Here is a 25,329-nt window from a genome sequence, read left to right on the forward strand (position 1 = left end):
AAGATTGATATAAAAACCCTCTTACCCTTTATGCATAACTCGTGTACCATTCTTTTCATAGAAAGTTGTCTTGTAAATGTTAAACCAACGTAACTAAAAGCATTAAACAACTTCAATCTGCTTGTTTTTATAAGTCCATTTTTTCAATTTTACATAATGTACCACCATTTTTTAAAAAACAACTATTTTTGTTTTACTTTCATTTACTTTAAGTTTATATGTATCGCAAAAAAATGACAAAGTGTCTAACTGTTTTTGTAAACCAGAAATTGTATCTGAAAGGAGAGCAATATCATCTGCAAACATTAAAGATAAAAGTTGTGTCTCAGACGGATGTAATTGAATTCCTCTTATGCCACTATCATCTAAAATATGTTGTAATTCATCTATATAGAAAGAGAAAAGAATCGGGCTGGCCAAACAACCTTGTTTTAATCCTACTGAACTTAATATGTAATCACTTCTTTCATTATTACATCTAATACATGCTTTAACGGTTCTATACATACTTTGAAAAGCTATATACAATTTTCCACTGACACCCCCATTTCTAAGTACATTCCAAAGAATTTGTCTATTTATGGTATCAAAACATTTATGAAAATCAATGAATGCAACAAATATCTTTTGTTTTTTATTTTTAACTAGTCTATCGGTTAAAGATTTTAAAATAAATGCATTATCCACAGTTGAGTATCCTGCTTTAAAACCACTCTGGTTTTCAGAAATTTTACTATATATTTGTGTAAAAAAAATTCAAACGAGCCACTAAAATCCCACAATATATTTTACCTAAAACATTTTGTAAACTTATACCCCTATAATTGTCCACATTGTTTATATCCCCTTTTTTGTGAAGTGTTGTTATAATAGATTCACACCAGGATTCTGGATACTCGCCTGTAGCAAATAGTCGATTAAACAATTTAACAAGTATATGTATAAAGCTATCTATACCGTAAATGAAAAACTCTGGGATTAGATTATCAGGACCTGGTTTTTTACCAGTTTTAATATGCTTTACAGCCATTCTTACTTCATCTTCAGTGATCTCAGAATTAAAAATGTATTGATCAACTTCATTATCTATTTCTTCATTTATCATTTCTAAATTTTCACCAGTATTTTCATCACATTCATAAGGGTTTAGCAGGCCTGTAAAATATTCAAGCCATTCCTGGGTAGAAATATTGTTTACTGTCCTACTTTTCTTGCCAGTCATAGATTTAAGTTTTGACCAAAATGACTTAGGATCGTTTACTTTTGCTGTCAGGTCATCAAGGTTTTGTTTATTGTATTCTCGCATCTTCAAATTACACTTGTTTTTAAACTCATTTCGTTTTAAAAGATATCTTTGCACCTGCCCCCCCCCCTTCAAACCCCAAACAGAAGCGGGCACATCCCCTTCTGGCAACCCCCTGATGTATCTTTTGGATAGGGGGCGGCGCCGAAAAAGTGGTCACTTTTTCTCAAACAAAAACAAGTGTTGGAGGCCTAAATTAGGCAATATTTCACCATTTGAGACAACAAAAAGGGCGGGGTGAAAAGGCGTGTATATCGGGTAATTGTTTAAACTTGAACATCTTTGGGCATATTTAATCAAAAATGGTTGTCAGACAAATTTCCAATCATAATTGTACCAAAACAGACTCTTTGTTTGGATGTTAAATATATACATCTGTTTAACATCATGGAAGTTTACGCTCTCTGTTTCTGTTTACATCTGAAACCACATAGTAGACCTATTTTCAATCCGTATTAACTCAGAGGTTATTATAGATAATAGCCGAGGGTGTTCCGATTGGTAAGCGTTCCTAATGATAACACGTTAACCTATATGTAAATATTAACATGAACTTTTAAATCGTGAATACTAGTTCTAATCATGTGGGTAGGGATTGTATATTGTATTACTGTGTTTTGTGCCATTACTTCTTTCTGTCACAGTGTTACGGTGCAAACACAATGTGGAGCTGTTGATGGAATTCAAAATGACGGAGTAAGCAGTTTCTTGGGTATTCCTTATGCACTGCCACCAATCGGTAAGTTGCGATGGAAACCGCCAATTGCACTCAGCCCGCGCGCGGGAAATTGTTGGAATGGTACTCTACAAGCACACAATTACGGAAATACGTGCTTCCAAATAAGCTTCTCTGATCCTACTCGACAAAAATTGCTAGGAAGTGAAGACTGCTTGTATTTGAACGTAATAACTCCTTCGTCAAGCCCGCGCATTCTCCGACCAGTAATGATCTGGATACACGGTGGGTTTCTGCAATACCTGAATGGAAACTGGCCGCTGTATATGCCTACAGAGGAACTGGCCAGGGAAACTGACACGGTATACGTAGGATTTAATTATCGTCTGCATGTTTTTGGATTTATGGCCCTTCAAGTTCTGGCAGACCAGTCACCGACAAACACCTCCGGAAATTATGGGTTCATGGACATGATAGCAGTTTTGAAATGGGTTCAAGCCAACATTAAAAACTTTGGCGGGGATCCGGATCGGGTAACCTTTCTTCAGTTTTAACGTAGTTACATTTTGCCATATACCGTTCTATCATTTGAAGACTGGATCTGTATCATAGTTCTAAAACATTAACTCAGATTAAAATAAATTCTAATGGTATTATCAGAGACATATTTAAATACCATATGTTTTCTCCTCTCCTTTACTGGTATACGATATAGATTTTTTTCTGCATTTATTTAGCCAGACAAATATAGTGCATACTGCATGCTATAAGTGGATCAGCACTGTTTTATATATGTGCAATTTATGATATTATGTTAATTAATTATGCCATGTATGTTCATTTTGTGATATAGTTATAATTAAAACTTATACTACGGAGGCGTGTGAGCGACATTGTGATAATAAACAGATACTCTTTGAAGCACTGGTGACAAATTTAAAGCAAATGAAAACCGGTGAACTTATTTTTCTTCTTACTAAACACAGAAATTAACAATATTCTTCTAATCAAATGCACTTTGAATATTGTTTTACAGGTAACGATATTTGGACAGAGCTCCGGAGGAACCTCAATATTTGCTTTGTTGGCTTCACCTCTGTGTAAGGGCCTCTTTCATAGAGCATGGATGTTGTCAGGATCTCCAATATTGAATAAAACTGCCAATGATGCCTTCAAAGACAACGAGTTATTCATGAGAAATACAAATTGCACGAATGTCGACTGCTTATATTCCCTTTCGTCTGCTGAAGTTACTTTCGCAGTACCTTGGACATCCTACCCCTACTGGGCAATGTTCGACCAAGGAGATTTACCTACAAAGGGTCATTTTGACGGTGCTTTAGCCATAGTTGATGGTAATCTTATACGGGTGCGTTCAGAATGTTGCCACTGATATATGGAGAATTTGTCAAATTGTATACCAATATGGTAACAATGTATACCAACTATAATAAGATTTTCTTTTAGTAATAATGCAATGTGTGCAAAGTACGAATATTTGAAAAATGGCGTCATAAAAATTATATTAGTCTCTGCGTTCAGTTTATACCCGCCATGAATCCCGGTTTAATAGAATATATTTTCCTCTTAAATGTCGATTTGGGATATGAAAAAAAACTAAATGCTTTTAAGCAGTGATTTTGTTATACTTTTGAAGTTTGCTTTGAAAGATATTGCTAAAGTATATTGACAGTGTTAACAATCTCTCATCGTTGACAACTCTTACGGTACTGGTATTAAGGGAAAAAAAACACAGATTATAGGTAACATCTTTATAACAACTAATCTTTGGGGTTTTTTTGTCATAAATGATATCATTGTTAAATCTAAGGATGATGCCACTGGACGATTTCTGAACGCACCAAATGTATACTCTTTATAATATTATTACAAAAATCCGAAAGTAAAGGACCATTATGGTATAATATATATAATATTATATTCATATTATTATGAAATATACGGTCATATGACACCGTATAAGTACGAATTTCAGTAGCTGTATCAATATGATTGTTAATACATTTCTGAACTAGGTCAACTTCAAGTATGTACTTAATTTATCTACATGTATTTAGATCTGGGCTGTTCAATACTCAAATATAACATACTGTAGTTGGTTTAAAGCTGAACGTTCAATTTACATTTTAATAGCTATCTATTGCCGATAATATTGCAATTACACGTGTTTTGTAACGTGTAATGTACATGTACTTTTACGTTTAATTTTACCAATTTTAAAATGGGAAACAGCGAACTGCAAATAAAAAGCAAAACTATTTTCCTACTCATAGGATTGTTTTGTCAGATATTGTATATAAAGAGTATTCGGCAGAACTGTGAAAATCTACGAGCAAAACAGTATTCACAAACTCTGACACTTTTACCAAAGGTCAGGAAATATTTTTGTGTGCCAAAGAACCCAAAGGAACTATAATTTAGTATGGAAAAACTTGTCGATAAGTATTAGAAATAATATGCAATGTATTTACTATGGTGACATAGAGGAGACATAATTTTGAAAAAAAAAAGTTTCCTGCAAAATGATGCTCGTGATACTTATTGACATGACGTCTTGACGTCACATATCACGTGGTAATGCCTTCACAAATAATATTGATATTTCAATGCTTACTGCCATTATAGTTGCAAGCTTCAACTGATACAAAGTTGTTTTTTTTACATTTCATGTAAAGGTGTAGTACTAACAGAAGCCCCATTTGATGCCTGGTCACATGGTAACATGGTAGACGTTCCACTGCTCATAGGTACTGTTACTAGAACTAGATTATAAGCTGAGATAAGTGAGATTGTTATTTCTGAAATCTCATCGAAATCATAAATTATCATTAAACTTTTACTGACTTTATTTCTGATAACTAATGTTCAAAATTGTCGAAAAGTGTGCGATTGCGAAATATATTACAAGCAATGTAATAGAAACAATGACGGTATTAAACAAAGAACACACAAATCTTTTCGCTTTTTTGTATATAACTATATATATTTTTTTCTTTCTAATTCTTAGGATCTTGTGCCAATGAAATTGACTCTGACCCAACGGACAAATCTATTTATAACTGGACATGGATACAATATGAAGACCATGTAAAGCAGTACATCGGAACATTCGGAAGTGACGTAACAAACATAGCTCTTAAGTTATACCCTTCAAAATTTATATCCCCTGAATTCCAGCTAACCAGTATGGCAAGTGATCTACGTATGAATTGCCCTACTGATGTTCTAGCGTTACGTGCGGCTTCCGCTTTTACGTCACCAGTCTACCGTTACGTCGTGACGTCATTTCCGTCTGTACCTGTTAATGCTGTAGGTATCCCTTTCCCTGCGTCATATTCCTTTCATCTCTGGGATGCGTTCGCCTTCTTCGGATTTATACCAGATTATATAAAACACCCTACAGATATGGACATTGAATGGCAACGAAATGTAAGACAGGAAGTAATGGCGTTTGTTAGAAGTGGAGCACCATCTACGTTGTCATGGAAACCTTTCCCTTCAACAGTAGGCAATTTGTCTTTTACGACAAACGCAATAGCCTCTTACCACGAGGCACAATGTGAATTCTGGTTAAAGAATGGCTTTTTTGACTATGCATGGATAAACTAATACACAATTAAAATGTAAATATTTCTGAAACGAATATTTCCAATGAGTGTTTATTTATTATTTATTTATTTATTTATTTGGTTAAATTCACTTGACTTTATTTCCATTTGTAATGGAAAATATCATTAATTATAAAAAAAACAACATATTTCAGTATAGCGTTTGCACACTGTGGTTTAAAGAATAGTTTAGCCCTTTTAAGGCTTGTCGTGAACAAGATGTAGCGTATTTCAAAATATCAATTAAAATCGCACAAATTTTGATAATTGTATTTTATTTTTATCAATGTCACACTTTAGGCTGTATCAATGTATATCGTGGATCAATGGTTTATTATCGTTCAGCTTAGTAATTGATTTTGATTGGTTGACTTGTTTTACATATCTAAATGGTTGGTGTTTGTTTAATTTCGTTTTTATCACGCTAATTAATAAGTATTTCCTTTGCCACCACAAATATTATATTTTGTTCCTTATATTTTGCTTTTATGCCCCCGAATGGCGGCATATTCAAATCGTTCGTTCCCACTTGCATAACATTCGTGTCCGATCTGTAACATTGTCATGCATTGAAAGATTTTAAAATAACTTGGCACAAATGTCAACCACATGATGATGATATGTCACGACTAAGATCATGTCCTCATCTCAAAGGTCAAGGTCACAGATACAGCTTGAAGGTTTACATTTTCACAATAAGAGTTTAAAGGTACACATTAAGACGACGTGTCGTGTCCCTAAGGTCAAGGTCACATTTATAGTTTGAAGGTACTTATTCTCACAAGGGAGTTTGAAGGTAAAAAATCGTTTCCGGACTGTTACTTGTAATAACTTGGTACAAATGTCTACCATATTAAGATGACGTGTCGCGTCTAAGGCCCATGTCACTACCTAAAGGTCATGGTCACACTTAGATGTTAAAGGTTCACATTCGTGTTCGGACTGTAACTTTGCTATGCATTGAAGATTTTAAAATAACTTGGCATAAATGTCTACCACATCAAGATGACATGTCGCGTCCAAGACCCATGTCCCTACCTCCAAGGTCAAGGTGGCAAGTTTGCTATGAATAGCACTTCATTTCTCAAGAACAATATTAAGCAAATAGTTACTTTAATTCTCTTTTCTTTTCATAATACCTTTCTGCAATACTTACGAAACCTTTTCGGAGGGCATTCGTAACTTTTGCGTGACAGCTCTTGTTGAATTGAGGTAGTTGCATTTATTTGTAGGTGCTTCTGCTTTTATTAAATATTAATATTGAGTACTGTTTTGTTTTAGAATGTATACATGTATACATATATTTAAAGATTAATATAGAATCTTACTGAATTAAATTTTAATACACTGGAGTTCGTGCCTTACTTATAATTTATAGAAACAATACATTTTGTTTTATATTAAGCAGTTTTAAACTATCATATTTTTTTTTCAATATTTTCAATGGAATACTCGTCATGTTTGTATACATGTAGCGCATGAACAACGGAAACTACGAAATACTGTAGGGACATTTTAACTTCATAAATTCATCAATATAACTTAACGATTTCAACTTAATGAATCCGCATTTAAAACTGTAAGAATTCACGACTTCAGCTTCATGATTTTCACGAATTCAAGTTTTAAACTATACGATTTCAATCTCAGATTTTACGATTTGAACTTCATGATTTCAACTTAATTTATTCACGATTTCAACTTTTCAAATTTAATTTTATGAATTCATACTTTCATCTTCACGAATTCTTGAATTTAATACGTGAAGTTTAAATCATGGAACTGAAATCGTTTATTTGTGGAATCGTGAAGCATAAATCGCCAATTCGTGAGGGTTAAATGGCAGATTCGTGCACTTAAAATGTGAAAACGTGAATTCATTGATCACTTTTCATGATTCATTATTCTTGATCTTAATTCGTGAAGTTTAATTGCAAGTTCATAAAAATGAAATCGTAAAGTAGAATTGTACGATTCTTCTTTCATAGCATGACCATCAGAGAGGCAATGCCAGGAGTTTATAGAGTCCCAGGTTTGAGTCTCGGTCAGGCTGCACATTACAGATAGACAGAGAATATTAAGTAATAAAAGACAGCAAAACAGCAATGCTATACAAGATAAAAGATTATGTTTATGTTTGTTTGTTTGTTCAGTTTTATGGCGCACAAACACAGTGCAGGCCATATGGCGCCGAAACAGGAAAGATGATTTTGGCTATCCTTCAAAACCATCTCATCTGCTGGAGGTAAGAGATGCATAGACTCCAGTTATTCTGACCCATTAAGTCGCATCTTACGATCACGCGGGGAAAATAAACGGTGGCTGCAATTCGTACGTATATGTCTCAACCAAGGCAAACCATTAGCCACAGGTGGGGTAGGGGAGTGGGGGGTTAAAAGATTAAAACTATAGGAGAAGGACTTGCATTTGCAGGCAGGCTAAGTAGTTGTTTATTAATCATATTTCACAAAATTTGGTTTGTAGGAAAAAAGGAATATTTGAAAACGTTTGATTTAACGTGTGGTTGGCAGAGACAGTTGATTTTGAATGACGAGATCTAACTTGGAGAATGGAAAGAAATCACTTGAAAATCTTGAAAAATAGGGTTAGTCTGGCGTTCAGACGTCAATTGTGTTTATGCACTTTCATGTGTCTTTAAAAATACATTAAACACATCTGACAGTGTAGCTAAGTCGTGGCCACGAGATAAATAAAAACACACACATGTCACCTTTGTGCCACCGTAGTTTACCTATCAAATAAGAAATTAATTCCTCACAAAATAAATGTGCTGAAAGCAACATTAAAACACTCAAAAATTAACTTTCTCACCTTATGTCATACAATAACCCAGTAACAACAGTTTTTGACACCTTGTGAAATCAATTGTCATGCCTAAGAGCATTCAAGCAGATAATAACAACAAAGTTTAGAATTAGGTAGGTGTTTACTTTAATCAGTGGTCTCAATAGTGGGGTCAAATAAAGAATAAAACAATAAATGGGACTGAATCTGGTGGTCTTATAAAAGTGGATAAGCAGGGTGGTCTTAATTCTGGATCATGTAACCATTGATATAAAGAACAGAAAATTCCGTTCTTAAAAATGGTCTCAATAGCAGGGTGGTCTTAATTCCGGGGCGGTCCTGAGTAGGGTTTCTTCTGTAGTCCACATTAACTGTAGCCTAATTAATTCGGCGTGAACGGTTTGACCCATTTTACAGACTTTTTTTTTCTTACTGTCAAACCGTTACAAAAAGACAGCGCCCGTCCAAAATTATCTCGGTGTCTCTTTGACAAGTCTAATTAGTTGGACTACATTAACTGAAAACGGGAAACGGACAAAAGCCCTCCCGGACAAAAGCCTTCCCGTCAAAAAATGACAAGGGGGACAAAAGCCCTCCCGTGAAAATGACAGGGCGGACAAAAGCCCTCCCGTGAAAATAACAGGGCGGACAAAAGCCCTCCGGTAACAAAAATAAATATGTATGTTGAATACCTGTTTTTTTTTCAATGCACTCAACATATTAGAATTGTTACATATATTTCTTGTTGTTTTCAATTGGCCTAAGTACCTTTTATTCTGAATATACCTTCCTGAAATGCTTAACGAGGTAACTTTTTACACAAACAAAGCCACTTTTAAAAGTAATTGACTCATTACAAGGCACATTATAAATGTCTTTAACTTTTAAGTTAGATAATTTTAACTTCTTTTAATCATTTATTACTCTATTACTCTTAACTTCACATAGGAGTAATCCTTCATATTTACGTGAATAAATGTGCACTTACAGTTTTTAGCACTAATTATTCAGATGCCTCTCATGAATGTGCTCAAGCTCATACAAACACGCTTATACCAATGAAAAACAAAAATATTCATGATTACAATTTTAATATGTTAAGTGCGTTGAAAAGAAAATATAAATTATTCAACGTACATGCGGGAGGGCTTTTGTCCGCCCTATTATTTTCACGGGAGGGCTTTTGTCCGCCAAGTCATTTTTACGGGAGGGCTTTTGTCCGCCCTGTCAATTTCACGGGAGGGCTTTTGTCCGCCCTGTCATTTTCACGGGAGGGCTTTTGTCCGCCTTGTCACTTTTTGACGGGAGAGCTTTTGTCTGGGAGCGCTTTTGTCCTACACTCACTGAAAACGGCTTAACCAAAAAATGATTAGGTACTATTTGACCTTCGGAAAACTGATGTCATATTAACTTTCGAGTGTCTAAAACCACTCCATTCGTCACATCTAGTAGGTGCGACGATAAATACCATCTTTTAAGTTGCTGAGTTAAAATCCCGATCTCTCTCTCTCTCTCTCTCTCTTACTTCTACTTGTTTCTGAGTCTGACCTGGAACTTAACATGCATGTATCTTTCTGTCTGATATTTCTAACAATGAAAGGAAATTAGATAGAATCAAAATAGCGTTTGAAGTACGGTATCTTTTTTTTACAATAAACTTATGATATAAATTAAGGACATCACTCGGTTGTTGTGGTCCAATGTCCATGTTTTAAGCCATGATGGAACGCAGAGCGTAATTTTGCGTCGCGGGTTAATTAATTAAAATTTACTTCCTGTTTACAAATGTTTTAATTTTTCGTAGTTTATTTGTGCACTGTTGATATTTTCTTCCTGATATTGCTGAATTTATCTGAAGGTAATGATTAAATGTGATTTTAAATAAGATTTATATTGCTTGTGTTAAATAATGGGCAGTTGGACAGTGCAATGATTTTATGCACCAGTACTCGGATATGTTCTATGTGAAACTAGTTTTTTTTTGTTTTTTAGGAAAATACAATAACATGTTTATTTGTCTTCTGAAACAAAGATGTTCATCTTGTCCGATATAATGTAAATTCTACGCTAGTAGTATTGTTATATTGCAATTTGATGTAATTGCAGAGGATTTTACAAAAGACTTTTGTGTCTAAAATTAATAAAGATTAAAAAGATAAAAGTTCATAACATTTCAAGCTTTACTTGAGAACTGATGTAGACTCTAATGTTTTTCCCATTTTTTTGATAAATAAGGATTAGCATCACTTAAATATAATCATAGCATATTGAGATGAACATATTTTCAATCGTTAAAATTAAAAAAAAATAATTAAATATTGAGTATACTTTTTTCAGGTAAAGTAGGGCTCACACTGACTTAAAAGAAATAATCTCTGGCCAATAGTTTTAACTTAAAAGAATAATAGCCAAAAGTTAATCGGACGATCTAAGATTCTGCGATTTACAGTCTGAGCAGTTGATAAAATATATTTTTAAGTTTTATAAGAACTCTCAAATACACTGATACATTTGTGTATGTTGATGACACTACTTTTTTCTTATGTAGAACGATGGCTTTAATAACAATTAAAACTTTTATTGAGCAGAATAATATGTTTAACATTAGAATCACTAGCAGTTTAAAAATAATAATGATTCATTGTACCTTTACATAATGCTCGAGTATACTGTATTTAAATATAAGGGACATCAATGTAGACCTACATTGTTTTACTTTTTTGATATCTTTTGTTTGTTCTAAAAATCAAATTTTGTCAGCTATGAGTATAACCACTGTCTAATTCCAAATTTCACACAGAACTGGAGTAGCCTCAGTAGGTCATATAAGCATATAGAAATTAAACTTGCAAATACATTCACAGAATTTTCAGAATAACTTACTGAAAAATGTCATCATTACGAATATAATGCATATTTTCTGTCTTTATAGTAAAGATTTTTTAAATAAGACATAGCTTATTTTGCTTTCTAATAATAATAAAAAATATCGGAGTCGCGAAAATATGTGACAATTGAATTTTTTCCTGTTTTCTGCAGAAAAATTCATAATTTTGGTTGTTGTTGATTTAATTGTCTGGTAGTAATATTTTTTAAATATATTAACATTTTTTTCCATTGGCGATTTAGTCAAGCAGCATAAAACAAAAATTTCCAAATTTTCAATTTACGTAAGACTATGGCTAAGTGGGGGAAATTAAATGGCTGTTCTGATGTTGGACAATATCTTTAAGGTACTTATACAAATTTACTTCTTACATGTATTTTTATCTCCTTGGGGCATTAGTAATCAATGTGCGACTGATAATAAGTTGACACTTGTTTAAATCTACCCCGCTGGTGTTAATTTGGTTTACTGCATTCTTTATCGATTTTTACACCTTATATAAACACTGTTTGATGTAAAAATAATCGCCAGTTTCTGTATCCAAAATCCAAAATTAATCGCCAGTATTATAAAATTATCGCAAATGGCGACCATGGCGATCAACAACGTGAGCCCTGGATAGAGTAATAATTTTTTTTATTAAATCACAGATATATATACAAGGAGTGACAGTCAGTGGTCTTATCAACCGAGCTATTGCGCTAAAATATGTAAAAATCAGTCTGAGAAATAAGGCACAGGCCAGATGCCCGAGGCTTGCAAAACTCCGAAGATTGTAAGCCTGACAGGCTTCAATGAATTCAGAATGTGTTTTCATATAAAATTAGTTTCAATATTTTTTCCGAAATATTATAATTGTGTAGTACGTCATCTGTATATGTACTTCAAGTAAGATTTGCGTAATGCATGTAGTCAACCATTTATGCATAATCTATATTATCATCTACAGCTATTGGTTAGTGTAAATATATGGACAATGCTTGATTATAATCATAAATGATTGCTAGTTAAAGAACAAGTAATCGTAAATTTCTGTTTAAGAATACATTTATTTTTAGATTGACCCATTTAAATTTGTGAACAACAAACATGAATCGGCTAAATTAAACATCTGAAGTGAAGCATCTGAGTATATAAGAACAGAAAATGAGAATTTTATTGAAAAATGGCTGACAGATTTTCCGTGCATAAATTGAACCTTAAGGTGACAACAGACACTTTCCATGGTACTCACATAAATGTCATTTAAACCAACTTATTTTAGTAATAATTGTTATTTATTTAATCTTTGTGCATTAAATGTCGTTGATCATCATAAAAAATAATATATTTAAAAAAAATGCCTTTGTAAATGATTGATTTTTAATAAAAATCCTAAAATTTTAAATCGTCATATCAAAGTCATTTTTTATTTTTTTGTCATCAAACTTTTGGAAAATAAACATACTGATAATATCTGGGGAACCGTGTCTCAAATTTTTTATTTTTTCTATCTTTTCTCAAAAAAATATTACGTATCGTCAAATATTTTATGCGACTTTTTTCACCATACATATTACGTAATTAAAGATAATTACGCTGATTGAGCAAACAAAAATCCCTGACACGGTTCCCTCCATAAATGAATTCCCTTTCATGTGCTTTAAACCGCATGTTAATTGCTTGATTATTAAAAAAGTTATGCCGATTCAAAGTTAGACCGACCCGCATCAAACGAAGTGTCATAAATGGGCTGTTCTCTCTCGGACCCCTACGTTTCACGCTAAATAATTGCATAATACACAAATATCGCACCAGAGAGGGTCACAAGTTGCGGTAACATACTCTAACAACATTTTATGACCCAGTGACATCTGACCAATTAAAAAGTTGCTGATTAATATCAGTTTATAACAGAAATTTCTTCAAATCTTAACGTGATTTACCGTCCGTCTGGTATCGGTCGCACATGTCACGTGACTTTCGGTAAAATTTGAGGCACTCGGTGGGGGGAAATGGAACGTATTTGCGCACCGCTAGCGGGGTATTTAATTGTTTCACTTTTGAAGTTTATTATTATTATCATCAGCATTATTATTATATTATACCAGTGTCACTCTGTCTGTGTATTCGTGTATGAAATTCCGTTAAAATATAAATTAAAATAACAAAAAACTGAGCTTCTGACGGTCTTTTAAAGTCCATGGTAGATGTACAAATAAGAACGGGATATTATATTTTTTTTCCTCCAAATTGATATAAATGCTTCACATATTTTAATAGAAATAAAAGGTAAATGCTTCACATATTTTAATAGAAATAAAAGGTATCACTCGATCATTATGATCTGACCTTCTTGACTTCTATTATCATGAATACACGTATCATCTATGCACGACATAGAGATCCAGTTTCTTGTCTCAGGTTTACTATTAGTACTGTGTTCGATTTACTGGCGAACAATTTATTCAAAGCATTCACTGATAATATATTTTATTATCTTTTTAGCTCACCTGTCACAAAGTGACAGGGTGAGCTTTTGTGATCGCTTTTCGTCCGGCGTCCGTCCATCCGGCGTCCGTCCGTCGTCCGTCCGTAAACTTTTTCTTTAAATGACATCTCCTCATAAACCACTGAGCCAATTTCATCCAAACTTCACAGGAATGTTCCTTTGGTGGTCACCTTTAAAAATTGTTCAAAGAATTTAATTCCATGCAGAACTCTGGTTGCCATGGCAACCGAAAGAAAAATCTTTAAATATCTTCTTTTAAACAACCCTAAGAGCTAGAGCTTAGATATTTGGCATGAAACATCTTCTAGTGAGTGTCTACCAAGTTTGTTCAAATAAAAGCCCTGGGGTCAAAATTTGCCCCGCCCCAGGGGGTCATTGATTTTCCCTATATGCATATAGTAAAAACTTAAAAAATTTTCTTTTAAAGAACCATAAAAGCTAGAGCTTAGATATTAAGCATGAAACATCTTCTAGTGAATGTCTACCAAGTTTGTTCAAATAAAAGCCCTGGGGTCAAAATTGGCCCCGCCCCAGGGGGTCATTGATTTTCCCTATATGCATATAGTAAAAACTTAAAAAATCTTCTTTTAAAGAACCCAAAGAGCTAGAGCTAAGATATTAAGCATGAAACATCTTCTAGTGAGTGTCTACCAAGTTTGTTCAAATTAAAGCCCTGTGGTGAAATTCAAATTAAAGCCCTGTGGTGAAAATTGGCCCCACCCCGGGGGGTCATTGATTTTCCCTATATGCATATAGTAAAAACTTAAAAAATCTTTTTTTAAAGAACCATAAGAGCTAGAGCTTAGATATTTGGCATGAAACATCTTCTAGTGAATGTCTACCAAGTTTATTCAAATAAAAGCCCTGGGGTCAAAATTGACCCCGCCCCAGGGGGTCATAGATTTTCCCTATATGCATATAGTAAAAACTTAAAAAATCTTCTTTTAAAGAACCCAAAGAGCTAGAGCTAAGATATTTAGCATGAAACATCTTCTAATGAGTGTCTACCAAGTTTGTTCAAATAAAAGCCCTGGGGTCAAAATTGGCCCCGCCCCAGGGGGTCATTGATTTTCCCTATATGCATATAGTAAAAACTTAAAAAATCTTCTTTTAAAGAACTCAAAGAGCTAGAGCTAAGATATTTAGCATGAAATATGTTCTAATGGGTGTCTACCGAGTATGTTCAAATAAAAGCCCTGGGGTCAAAACTGGCCCTGCCCCAGGGGTGTCATTGTCTTTAACTATATGTGTATAGTAAAAACTTTAAAAATCTTCTTTTAAAAAACCCAATGAGCTAGAACTTAGATGTTTAGCATGAAACATCTTCTACCAAGTCTGTTCAAATAAACAAATAAAAGCCCTTGGGTAAAAATTGGCCCGGGGATGGGGGGGGCCTATATACAGGTGAGCGACCTCAGGGCCATCATGGCCCTCTTGTTTTATTGATTCATAGAGAAATAATCATCCTTAGACAACCTAAAATGGTTTAGAAATTTGTCAGAGACACCTTACTACAAGTCATATAGGCGTTCACATAAAAAATGTTGTCTGTTTTTGTTGTTGTTATACCCCCACCACAAAATGTGGGGGGGGCTATAATGGATTCGCTTTGTCGCGTCGGTCGGTCGGTCCGTCCGTCCGTCTCCATTTTCGTGTCCGCTCTATAACTCCTATACCACTTGAAGGATTTTCTTCAAACTTGGCTCAAATGTTCACCTCAGCAAGGGGATGTGCAGAACCCATGTTGCCCATGTGTCAGCTCAAGGTCAAGGTCACGATTGAAGGTCAAATATCAAACACAATCATATATTAGACAGTATGTCGTGTCCGCTCTGTAGGTCCTACAATAATTGAAAGATTTTCTTCAAACTTGGCTAAAATGTTCACCTCAACAAGGGGATGTGCAGAACTCATGTTGCCCATGTGTCATTTTAAGGTCAAGGCCACAATTGAAGGTCAAATATCAAACAATCAAATATTACACAATATGTCATGTCCGCTCTGTAAGTCCTACACTAATTGAAAGATTTTCTTCAAACTTGGCTCAAATGTTCATTTCAACAATAGGATGTGCAGAACCCATGTTGCTCATGTGTCAGCTCAAGGTCACAATTGAAGGTCAAATATCAAACAATCAAATATTACACAGTATGTCGTGTCCGCTCTGTAAGTCCTACACTTATGGAAAGATTTTCTTCAAACTTGGCTCAAATGTTCACCTCAACAAGGTTATGTGCACACCCCATGTCACTCTTTTGCCGGCTTAAGGTCAAGGTCACACTTGAAGGTCAAAAATTGACTTAGAAAATGTTCTTTAATTTTAACATATATCTGAATATTTCTGAATCTAGGAAAGGTTTTTGCTTGAAACTTAAAATATAAATGAAGTGTCACAATTAAGATATGCTGGTCAAGTTTCATAACTCTGTATTGCATTTTTAACAAAGTTATGCCCCTTTTTAATCTTCAAATTTACATACAATCACATATTAGACAATATGTTGTGTCCGCTCTATAAATCCTATACTAATGGAAGAATTTTCTTCAAACTTTTCTCAAATGTTCACCTTAACAAGGTTATGTGCAGAATCTATGTCACCTTTGTGTAGACTAAAGGTCAAGGTCACACTTGAAGGTCAAAAATTGACTTAGAAAATGTTCTTAGATTAAAACATGTTCTTGAATATTTCGGAAACTAGCATAGGTATTTGCTTGAAACTTAAAAGATATATGAGGTGTCACAATTACAATATGCAGGTCAAGTTTCATAACTCTGTATTGGATTTTGACAAAGTTATGCCCCTTTTTAAGTCTTTAAATTTACATACAATCAATACTAGACAATATGTTGTGTCCGCTCTATAAATTCTATACTAATGGAAGGATTTTCTTCAAACTTTACTCAAATGTTCACTCCAATTGGGCGATGTGCAGAACCCATCTTACCCTTGTGCCAGCTGAAGGTCAAGGCCACACTTGAAGGTCAAAAATTGACTTATAAAAAGTTTAGTATATTGGGAAAATGAAAGGTTATTTGTAACTGTTTCGAACATGATTTGATAAATAGATATTTTTACTATTACCTGTACAATTAGTCTTTTTTTTCACCAGAGATAATTTCTTTTTATGTATTTGTGTCACTTAAGTTATTCCCTTAACCACCTTTCCAAGTTGTCTTCTGTCAAGGACATTGGTGGGGGTATGAATCGCATTCAGCGATAGTTCTAGTTTTACTTGACATTGTTAGAAAACGAGGTTGAATGTAAAGTAAGCCCTTGAATCCGTACAAAAATCCATAATCTCAATGTAATATCTATCAGATTAACGGGACAGACAAATTATTTTCACACATTATGGATATTTTAGCAACTATATTTTTAAATCAACCCCGTGGTCATGCGATTTGCCGCTATGCTTAATTATTTATGTTTCATACATTATGTTACGTACATTGGCCGACAATTTCTTATTTTATAAAAAAAAAAGCTAAATAAAAGATAGACGATATTCATAAAAGATGTACGGTATTTGTATGATACATGAATTACGAGTAGTATGGACCAGTATGGACCGGTAATTCACGCATTTATGGAATTACCGATTTCCCTCATTGATGCCTCAACAGGGGGCGGGGCGTTTCCGATAATTGACAGGTTACGCGAATAGCAGATAAAAATGGTACGGGTACCGTTTTAAAACGTTTAAAAGCACAGTTTTTGGACTAACTGCTTCCAAAATTAAATCACGAATGTGTTCAGAAAAGGTTGATAAATCTACTAAGCAAAAAATCTCATTTTAGGTATTTTCAGTGATAATTGACTCCGTTGTCACCTTAATGATGTGAATAAAACATAAAATAAACTGTTATCTTTATTTTGCACAATAAATATTTTGGGCCTGTGATAATCTGTCTGGGCTTATACTTCTGCCTGCATGGGTTGGAGGCCCGATTATGGCCTACATTGTATGATCTAAAAAAGTTATTTTGCAGACTGAAAAATGAAAAGGACTTAAATAAATAAATATTATAGCATCATTCATACTATTACTTACTTTCATTGAAATGTTTAAATATGTATGTTTTTTAATTTATGCACCAAAAAATGATCAGAAGCCACGATACTATTTAATACGCAGAATTGAGGACCCAGGTGATTTTAAAGTTATTTTATAAAGACCTTCACTTTTGTTGCTGTCGTTTTTATTAAATCAAGAAAATTTACCATTATAATATCTTAAGTATTTCTAAGGACAGAAGGTACCTTACCTTGCAAGTAGTTAAAGTTAAACTTGGTTGGAGTTTTGAGATAGTTGGGGGGTGTCACTACAATCGATTTTTGGCACTGAGCATAAAAATAGAAGAGGGTTTTCTCATAGAACCTTTATTAACCCCACACAGAGCTGTTTACTGCTACATTTGTATACATGTACTTGTATTCAAAACTTCTTGTAGGTCACTTTCGAAATATTTTCATAAATTCATGGAAAAACAAAAACATACTGTGTGGCTGTTAAAATGAGGTAATGTTGGAAATGATGTTTGACATACATGATTGTATGACTGTTCAGTTTGATATAATTTTTACGTTTGTGTGGTTTTCAGAATGCATTGAGATTAAATTAACTTTGTGATGGTCTCGGAACTTGTACAAACATGGCACAGAGAGATATAGAAGGTCGTCTCTATGGGACACTGATATTAGAGGATGATAACCACAAATTTGTAAAGAAGGGTGAAAGATTCTTCCTCCTTGATTTGAAAGAAGGAAGATTAAAGCTATACTATGACCGTCCTGATGTAAGTACATGATTGTAGATCTTTTGATAATTATTGATGTTGTATTGTGTGTATATATTTTTTTTTTAAATTGATTTAAAGCAGTATGCCTCCAAAGTCATGCTTTTTTTTCTATAAAAATTAGAATTTAAAAACTGTTGTAGAAATAACAAAAAAATCCAAATATACTGAATTTAACTTGCCTTATGCACTGGTTATTCACAGAAATCACCAACCTATACAGACTCAGTTCACAGGCATTTGGCTCAAATGTTTTGTCACTTATGGTTATATTAACATAAAATAATCTTCAGCTAAATGTCAAGGAAAAAAATGACTATCCACTCCAGCACCCGTTTACGTATCCTATATAGTTTTTGTAAAGTAATCTATAGATTATAAAATTATGTATTTAAAGGCTGTTGGATCCATTTTGTAATTTTACAACAATTTTACTATTATTGACAAGAAAAATAAGCAGATTGCCTGTCATACATTGTACATGCATGATAAGGGAAAATATGTAGAAATAACCTTTACTCCGTTACTAACACACACACAAGAATAATAAATGTAGTCATACATTGTATATATTGTATTTTGTATATAACATGCAGAGTCACTATATTGTTGGTAATATTATTTGTCCTGTAATAAACTTTATATTTTTTTTTCCAATACTTTATTTTTTTTATTGCAATACTGTTTCAATTTTACATATACTTTGAAATTATACTTTGTGTGTTATAATTGTATGAATTAGTTACTAAAAACTCATGTTTTTCAATGATTAAATGAGCCATGTCACGACAAAACCAACATAATGCGTTTGCGACCAGCATGGATCCAGACCAGCCTGCGCAGTCTGATCAGGATCCATGCTGTTCGCTTACAAACCCTGTAACAAGTAGAGAAACCGATAGCGAACAGCATGGATCCTGATCAGACTGTGCGGATGCGCAGGCTGGTCTGGATCCATGCTGGTCGCAAACCCATTATGTTGGTTTTGTCGTGACGCGGCTCAAATATTTTTTTTATTTTAGCGCCTGCCGAAGACGTCAAATTCTCCTTGTCAAGAAATACAACTAAATTTTATATCAAAGGTATGATAGTAACATTTTATGATTTATTTATTTATTGTTTTTTATTAGGGAAAATTATTTACAGTTTGATATTTTGATGTCATTTAGTTAATGTTATCATGGAAACCAATTAGCTTCTATTTAATTTTTATTTTTCATTGGAATTTTTACTGTTAACACAATAGGTAAATCTGATAAGGAGTAATCTTTTTAAAAAAATTACTCACTTATTATTTTCAAATAATCAATCTGTCTTTATTGTGAAACTTTACATAAATGACTTAGAATGAATATAAGCTGATAGATTCATTGATATTGTTAATATTTCACTCTTCTGTAAACCATGTTCTCCAAGTGCTTTGTACACATGTATATGCTTTGAACATTGTTAAGTTTGTAATGCAGAATTATCTTTATTGTATTTTGGCGTATGTTATATTGCTCTTAAAAATCCTTATCAACACCTTATTTAAACATGGAAATCCTGGGTAAAAGATGAGACTTCTTTACATTAAAATGTCTTGTTTAGTAATCTTAAACAAAATTTTAGTTGACGTTTATTCCAGCCTGAAGGTTATTGGCATGCAATTTATAAGGATTAAATGTTAACATGAAAACATTATTGTAGTCTGTATCATCAAAGCGTTTAAAAGAAAATCACAAACGTCTGGATGATACATACGGGTGACCTACTAATCAACCTTCTCCTGTCTATGACAGTCACCTGTCTCCAAAGACCTTCATCTGTTGATTGATTATTGTCAATTATATTCTTGACACAAACGTTTTTGTTGTTTTTTTTTCATACAATTTTTAAAACAATTAATGAAAAATCTTTGAATTATGAAAACTTTCCCACGCAGGAAACCATTTTAACTTGTTACATATATTTACACAGGTTAGTGATGCAAGAAAAGTGCGTCCAAAGGCTGGCAATTGTTTTTGTAAGTATTTTAAAGTTTTCAATTTCACTTACTATAATAGGTCAACCATTTCTAAAATTTTAGATACATTGATTATGTAGTGTACATTAAGTATTTGCTTTAAATAGGATAAAGAGAAAGTGCGTTTGTGTGTTTGTGTGATGGTATAGAACTGTTTTCTCATAAGGGGAGAAAATTTGCAGCCTGTTTTGGACTTGAGTCATCAACTGATTACCATCCCTGGCTGTACCTACTGAGCTGTCCAGCCGCTTACACATCTTCTCCCCTTATAAGTGAACAGTTTATATACCATTGCATTGCCAGAGAGGAAACTAGTTATTAAACAAATTGCATTATTTTGAAGGTATAACTCATGCCGGGGACCAGATTTATATCCAGGCAACCAGTGAAAAAGAAATGCAGTACTGGATTGATGAGCTGAATGAAGCATGTAAAATAACAGTAAGTCTGTTACATTTCTTTATTAGCGTAACATTTCTTTATTAGCATATTCCATTGTTTGAGTTTTAAATCACTCTGACACGCATAAAGGTTAACTTTCTAGGTCTTTTGGGCGAGGAAGACCACTCGTAACCCTCTGTGCAACCCTCTGTGCATTATTTCTATTACATGCAATATCCATTGCTAATCTAGATGGATAACTTTCTGAAATGAAATAAAAATTCATAGTCATTAGAGACATACATATTTACAGATATGAATGGTCAGTGACTTTAACATTCAGAAACACTTGACCATGGAAACACCCGGCAACCACACCCCCTAGGATTATTAACTTATTCTCCATTAAACTGTTGTACTGGTAGCTTTCAATGTTTTCTGTCAGTTGCTTATTTGCTTGACTATTTGATGAATAGGGAGAGATATTGTACTTACCCAGGGGTTGGCATCGGTGTCTCGCTTTGTTTAGGTTTTGCTAGTAAGTTGGTATTTCCAAATAAACTGAAGGAAATGGGTTGAAACTTCACACACTTGTTTGAAAGTTTAATAGAAGGCCCATAACTCAAACATAGATTTTGACAGAATTATGGTCCTTTTTCTACTTAGAAAATTCTACATTATCCAGGCTTTTGTTTAACCATCAAGCACTGAGAATAGTTTAGCAAGCTGTTCTATGAACAGCTCTTTAATGAGTGTATGAACATTGAACAGTTGTGATGTCTGATTTGATTTTACTATAGTACATTCACATGCTGACTTTCCTTTATCCTGCAGATGACATAACCCTGGCCTTTATCATTATCCTTTTCATGAATTAATGCAAGAGGTCAATTTTTCTCACTTAGAAAATGAAAGTAATTAAAGTAAAGCTGTTAAAATATTAGTAGACCTTGTAAAAATTAAATTTATACCAGAATCGACCTTTTAGTCTATAGAGTTTTTATGCATTTCAGGTACCAATTGCTCAAACTCCAACATTGGCCCCAGGCAACTCTCGTTACGAAGTGGCAGGTGGAGTTATAAATCTTATGCAAGAGGTAGGTGGTGTCAAAAGCTGAACATGCCTTTAGTAAGGCGGAGTCAAAATTCAAATATTTACAGTTTTGAATATGATGGGAGTCTATAAATGTATGTACATGTAATTGGTAATGTTGAATAAAAATGAAGTAATGATTGTTATGTATGTGTTAATACTTGTTAAGTTGATCAATTAGTCTTCCAGTGCTCTTGAGGGATCTCCCCTTTTCCAGATTTTATATTGTTTTAACCATGTTTCTTCTTCAAACTGCTTATGAAAAGCAGTAATCTTAAATAATATAAGGCCATAAAAAACTTATACAACATTGCTTTAGAGATTATAATATCTATGTGGTATTTTATACATGTAATGTATTACATTTATTTATGTTCAGAGTGGAGATAGTGGGGAGGAGTCAGTAGAACACAATATGCCAGCCCTCTCACTACCATCCTATATGTCGGGTTATGCTGTGAAACAAGGAGCAGTGGTATGAACTGTTTTATTCTTATACAATGTATACATTCATTTATAATGTGTGTCTGCCATATGCTGTCATCACAGCTTTTGGGTAACTGTTGAGCAGAAACTCAGCAGAGCCTCGTAACCACCTTAAATATTTACCCTCAAGCTCAATATTCAAGTCTGTACTGGCAGCTAGTGAAAGATCCTTAAATGATCTAAGAAATACTTGTAAAACTTTAAAAGGGGCCCCCATGACCAAGCGGTTAGGGTCATTAACTTCAAAACACTTGCCTCTCACAGATATGGTTGAATTCTGGCAGGAACTTTGAATACTTTCATGTAAGGAAACTAGGAACTTTGAATTCTTTCATTTGAGGAAGCTATCCAGCTAGCTTACAGAAGGCCGGTGGTTCATGCCTGAAATAATTCACATACGAACACCTGAGGTCTTCCTGAAGCTGGAAAGTCACATTATGACCTATACTGAGTTGGTGCAACATAAAACCCAACTAAAAGGAGTAAGACTTTTAAGGGCCACACATATAAATAATAGACTATGAAACAACATGTATTCCAAGATTTGACTGTTCGCATGTTATCAATGATAAGTTATCATAGAACTACGCTTTGTAATGAAGCAAAGTTGCTATGTCATAGAATTTTTTTTTTTTAATAAAGCAAAGCTGATGTAAGTAATCGCTAATGTAAGTAACAATTCAAATGTAATCTGATTTTAACATACATGTACAGTTACATACTATCCCTAACATTTTTTACCCTTTGACCAGATCAGACCTAGATGTGCCAGAAAATACTATAAAATTCTTGTATAATTAAATGCTTCTACTCTTATTCAGTTTTCTTGTGATTGCAGAGAAAAAACTGGAAGAAACGCTACTTTGTGCTGGACACAAATGGTTTATCGTATTTTAAACATGACCAGGTAAAATATTGTCTTGTTACCCTATTTTGCTAAGAATAGATGAAAACCAGTCAGATTTTTTTTAAAATGGGGTCGATTACATGATTAACAGAAATACTGAAAAACCATTAAAAAAAACTAGGATTTAGACAAAAGTGATAAACCCACACACAGATATAACTAGCGATAAGGTGTTAATAATTGTCATTAAACTTTTTAGCCAGGACAATGTGTTTTCGGTGTGTTGACATGTCAATGTGCCTATAGTATTTTATTTTAATGAAGCAATAGTAAATCAAGTTTAGCATTATGCGATATCATTGCTGATCATGGTCCCAAATTATTTTGGAGATGCAGATTACATGTGTTTAGTTGTTGGTGTGTCCTCTTTTCGTCAGTTTCACTAACTTACCTGATAGATTCATATAATTTAAGACATTTTCAGGATTACTCCAGGATTTTAGAATTTTTTTACTCCACAAAGTCTACCTTTTTCTATATGAGGCTTATAAAAAAACTGAATTTGGTTGTTCATCATGTTATAATTTTATCCATGTTTTGAACTTTTGATGATAATTATTTCCAATATTTCAGGATAAGGAACCAATAAAGACAATACCACTGACAGATATTCAAGATGCCAGACTTGTAGAAGGGTATGCTTTCTTTTACATTTAAAATTTATATTAAGTGTGAGATTTTATGCAAATGTCTTAGGTATTTAAGTTGTACAATTGGTTTGACTATTATAATAGTGAGATGGAAATTTATGCAATCTACTAAAGGAGATAAATTTTTGTTGTATGCTGCAATAGGTCTTTACCAGTTAAAAGGCTTTTACCAAGTTTAACAATTTTTCAGTCAAATGAATTGAAAGTTTGAAAAACATACCCTGGATCAGTATCATCTCTACATTAGACACTTGTTTTAGTAAAACAAATTTGTAGATTTGAAAGAGAATATATTAAGAGAATATATAATATACTAGTTAATAATAAATGAATGATAATGTATTTACAATCAGTCTTAGTTAATATGTTAGGTGGTCTGACCACTATGATAAGACCAAACAATACAAGTTCATAACAAAATATTTAGCAGGGTAATGGCTTGACTAATTTGGTTCAAAAAAGACCATCCAGGGAAAATAAGGACCACATCCCGAGACAAAATGACCGTGGAGGGGCAAAAAGTACATGCTAGGAAAAAAGTAATCGGCGAAAAATGCTTTCAAATGTGGATTTAAGTTACACATAATAAAGACTCTGTATCTTTAAGTCATCATTATTCATTAATCATTATCTGCTGCTAGAATGTCTGGTATTTCAACAATGAACTATGTTATGTTTTGTATTTTACAGTCAACATCATCCTCATAGACAGAATTTGTTTGAAGTGGTTACTACAGACAGAACATTTAATATACAGGTAATATGTTCATCATGTAAGGTAACCTGAATATTTAAGTACCAAGTAGTGAACCATGAGTGTTATTATCCCCCCCACTACCTTGTCAGTCCTGCTGTCATGCAGCTTGTCCATAGAATGGCAAAACTATGGACTGTGGGTTGTTTATTGCCTATGGACACCTTTAAAATTTCTGGAAGTATTTATGTGCCAATGCTGAAATATACTAGGATTTTATCTGTTTCAAACCATTCAGACACACCAATGAATGACAAGAGAAATTTTCATTTTTGATATAGATTCCTTTAAAATTGTTAAGAGTAAAAATAATTCAAATAATATTAAGGGTATCTATATGAAACTTGGAATACTTGCCTATCATGACTAAAGGCAGTTGTAAGACAACGGGCATAATTCTGAAAGCTTTATTTTTGTAGTTATGCCCCTTTTTAACTTTTTTGATTTTTTGTCAAAAGTGGTTA

The 25,329-nt window shown here is 33.5% G+C and overlaps 2 protein-coding genes across 6 annotated transcripts in view; both read left to right on the forward strand.

Annotated features, from left to right (window-relative positions):
- The first annotated feature begins 1,538 nt into the window (after positions 1 to 1,538).
- LOC132713301 (neurotactin-like) lies at positions 1,539 to 6,039 on the forward strand. Its single transcript, XM_060695827.1, has 4 exons — positions 1,539 to 2,512; positions 3,016 to 3,334; positions 4,676 to 4,747; positions 5,008 to 6,039. The coding sequence occupies exons 1-4, from the start codon at positions 1,886 to 1,888 to the stop codon at positions 5,607 to 5,609; spliced, it is 1,620 nt and encodes a 539-aa protein (XP_060551810.1). The 5' UTR covers positions 1,539 to 1,885; the 3' UTR covers positions 5,610 to 6,039.
- A 4,094-nt stretch (positions 6,040 to 10,133) lies between these two features.
- Positions 10,134 to 25,329, forward strand: part of LOC132713288 (pleckstrin homology domain-containing family A member 1-like) — a 32,026-nt gene continuing 16,830 nt past the window's right edge. For all 5 annotated transcript variants that reach the window (XR_009623431.1, XR_009623430.1, XM_060695803.1 and 2 more), the window contains exons 1-10: positions 10,134 to 10,271; positions 18,395 to 18,589; positions 19,612 to 19,671; positions 20,549 to 20,594; positions 20,938 to 21,035; positions 21,989 to 22,072; positions 22,448 to 22,543; positions 23,393 to 23,461; positions 24,035 to 24,096; positions 24,802 to 24,868. Coding sequence is in view for 3 of the 5 variants with exons in the window: in XM_060695803.1 (XP_060551786.1) it covers positions 18,446 to 18,589; positions 19,612 to 19,671; positions 20,549 to 20,594; positions 20,938 to 21,035; positions 21,989 to 22,072; positions 22,448 to 22,543; positions 23,393 to 23,461; positions 24,035 to 24,096; positions 24,802 to 24,868 (726 nt within the window). In the remaining 2 variants the exon portion in view is untranslated. The remainder of the gene's footprint in view (positions 10,272 to 18,394; positions 18,590 to 19,611; positions 19,672 to 20,548; positions 20,595 to 20,937; positions 21,036 to 21,988; positions 22,073 to 22,447; positions 22,544 to 23,392; positions 23,462 to 24,034; positions 24,097 to 24,801; positions 24,869 to 25,329) is intronic.

The sequence above is a fragment of the Ruditapes philippinarum genome, unplaced genomic scaffold (genome assembly GCF_026571515.1).
Source record: "Ruditapes philippinarum isolate M1 unplaced genomic scaffold, ASM2657151v2 ctg253_1_1_1_1, whole genome shotgun sequence".
Taxonomy (NCBI): Eukaryota; Metazoa; Mollusca; class Bivalvia; order Venerida; family Veneridae; genus Ruditapes; species Ruditapes philippinarum.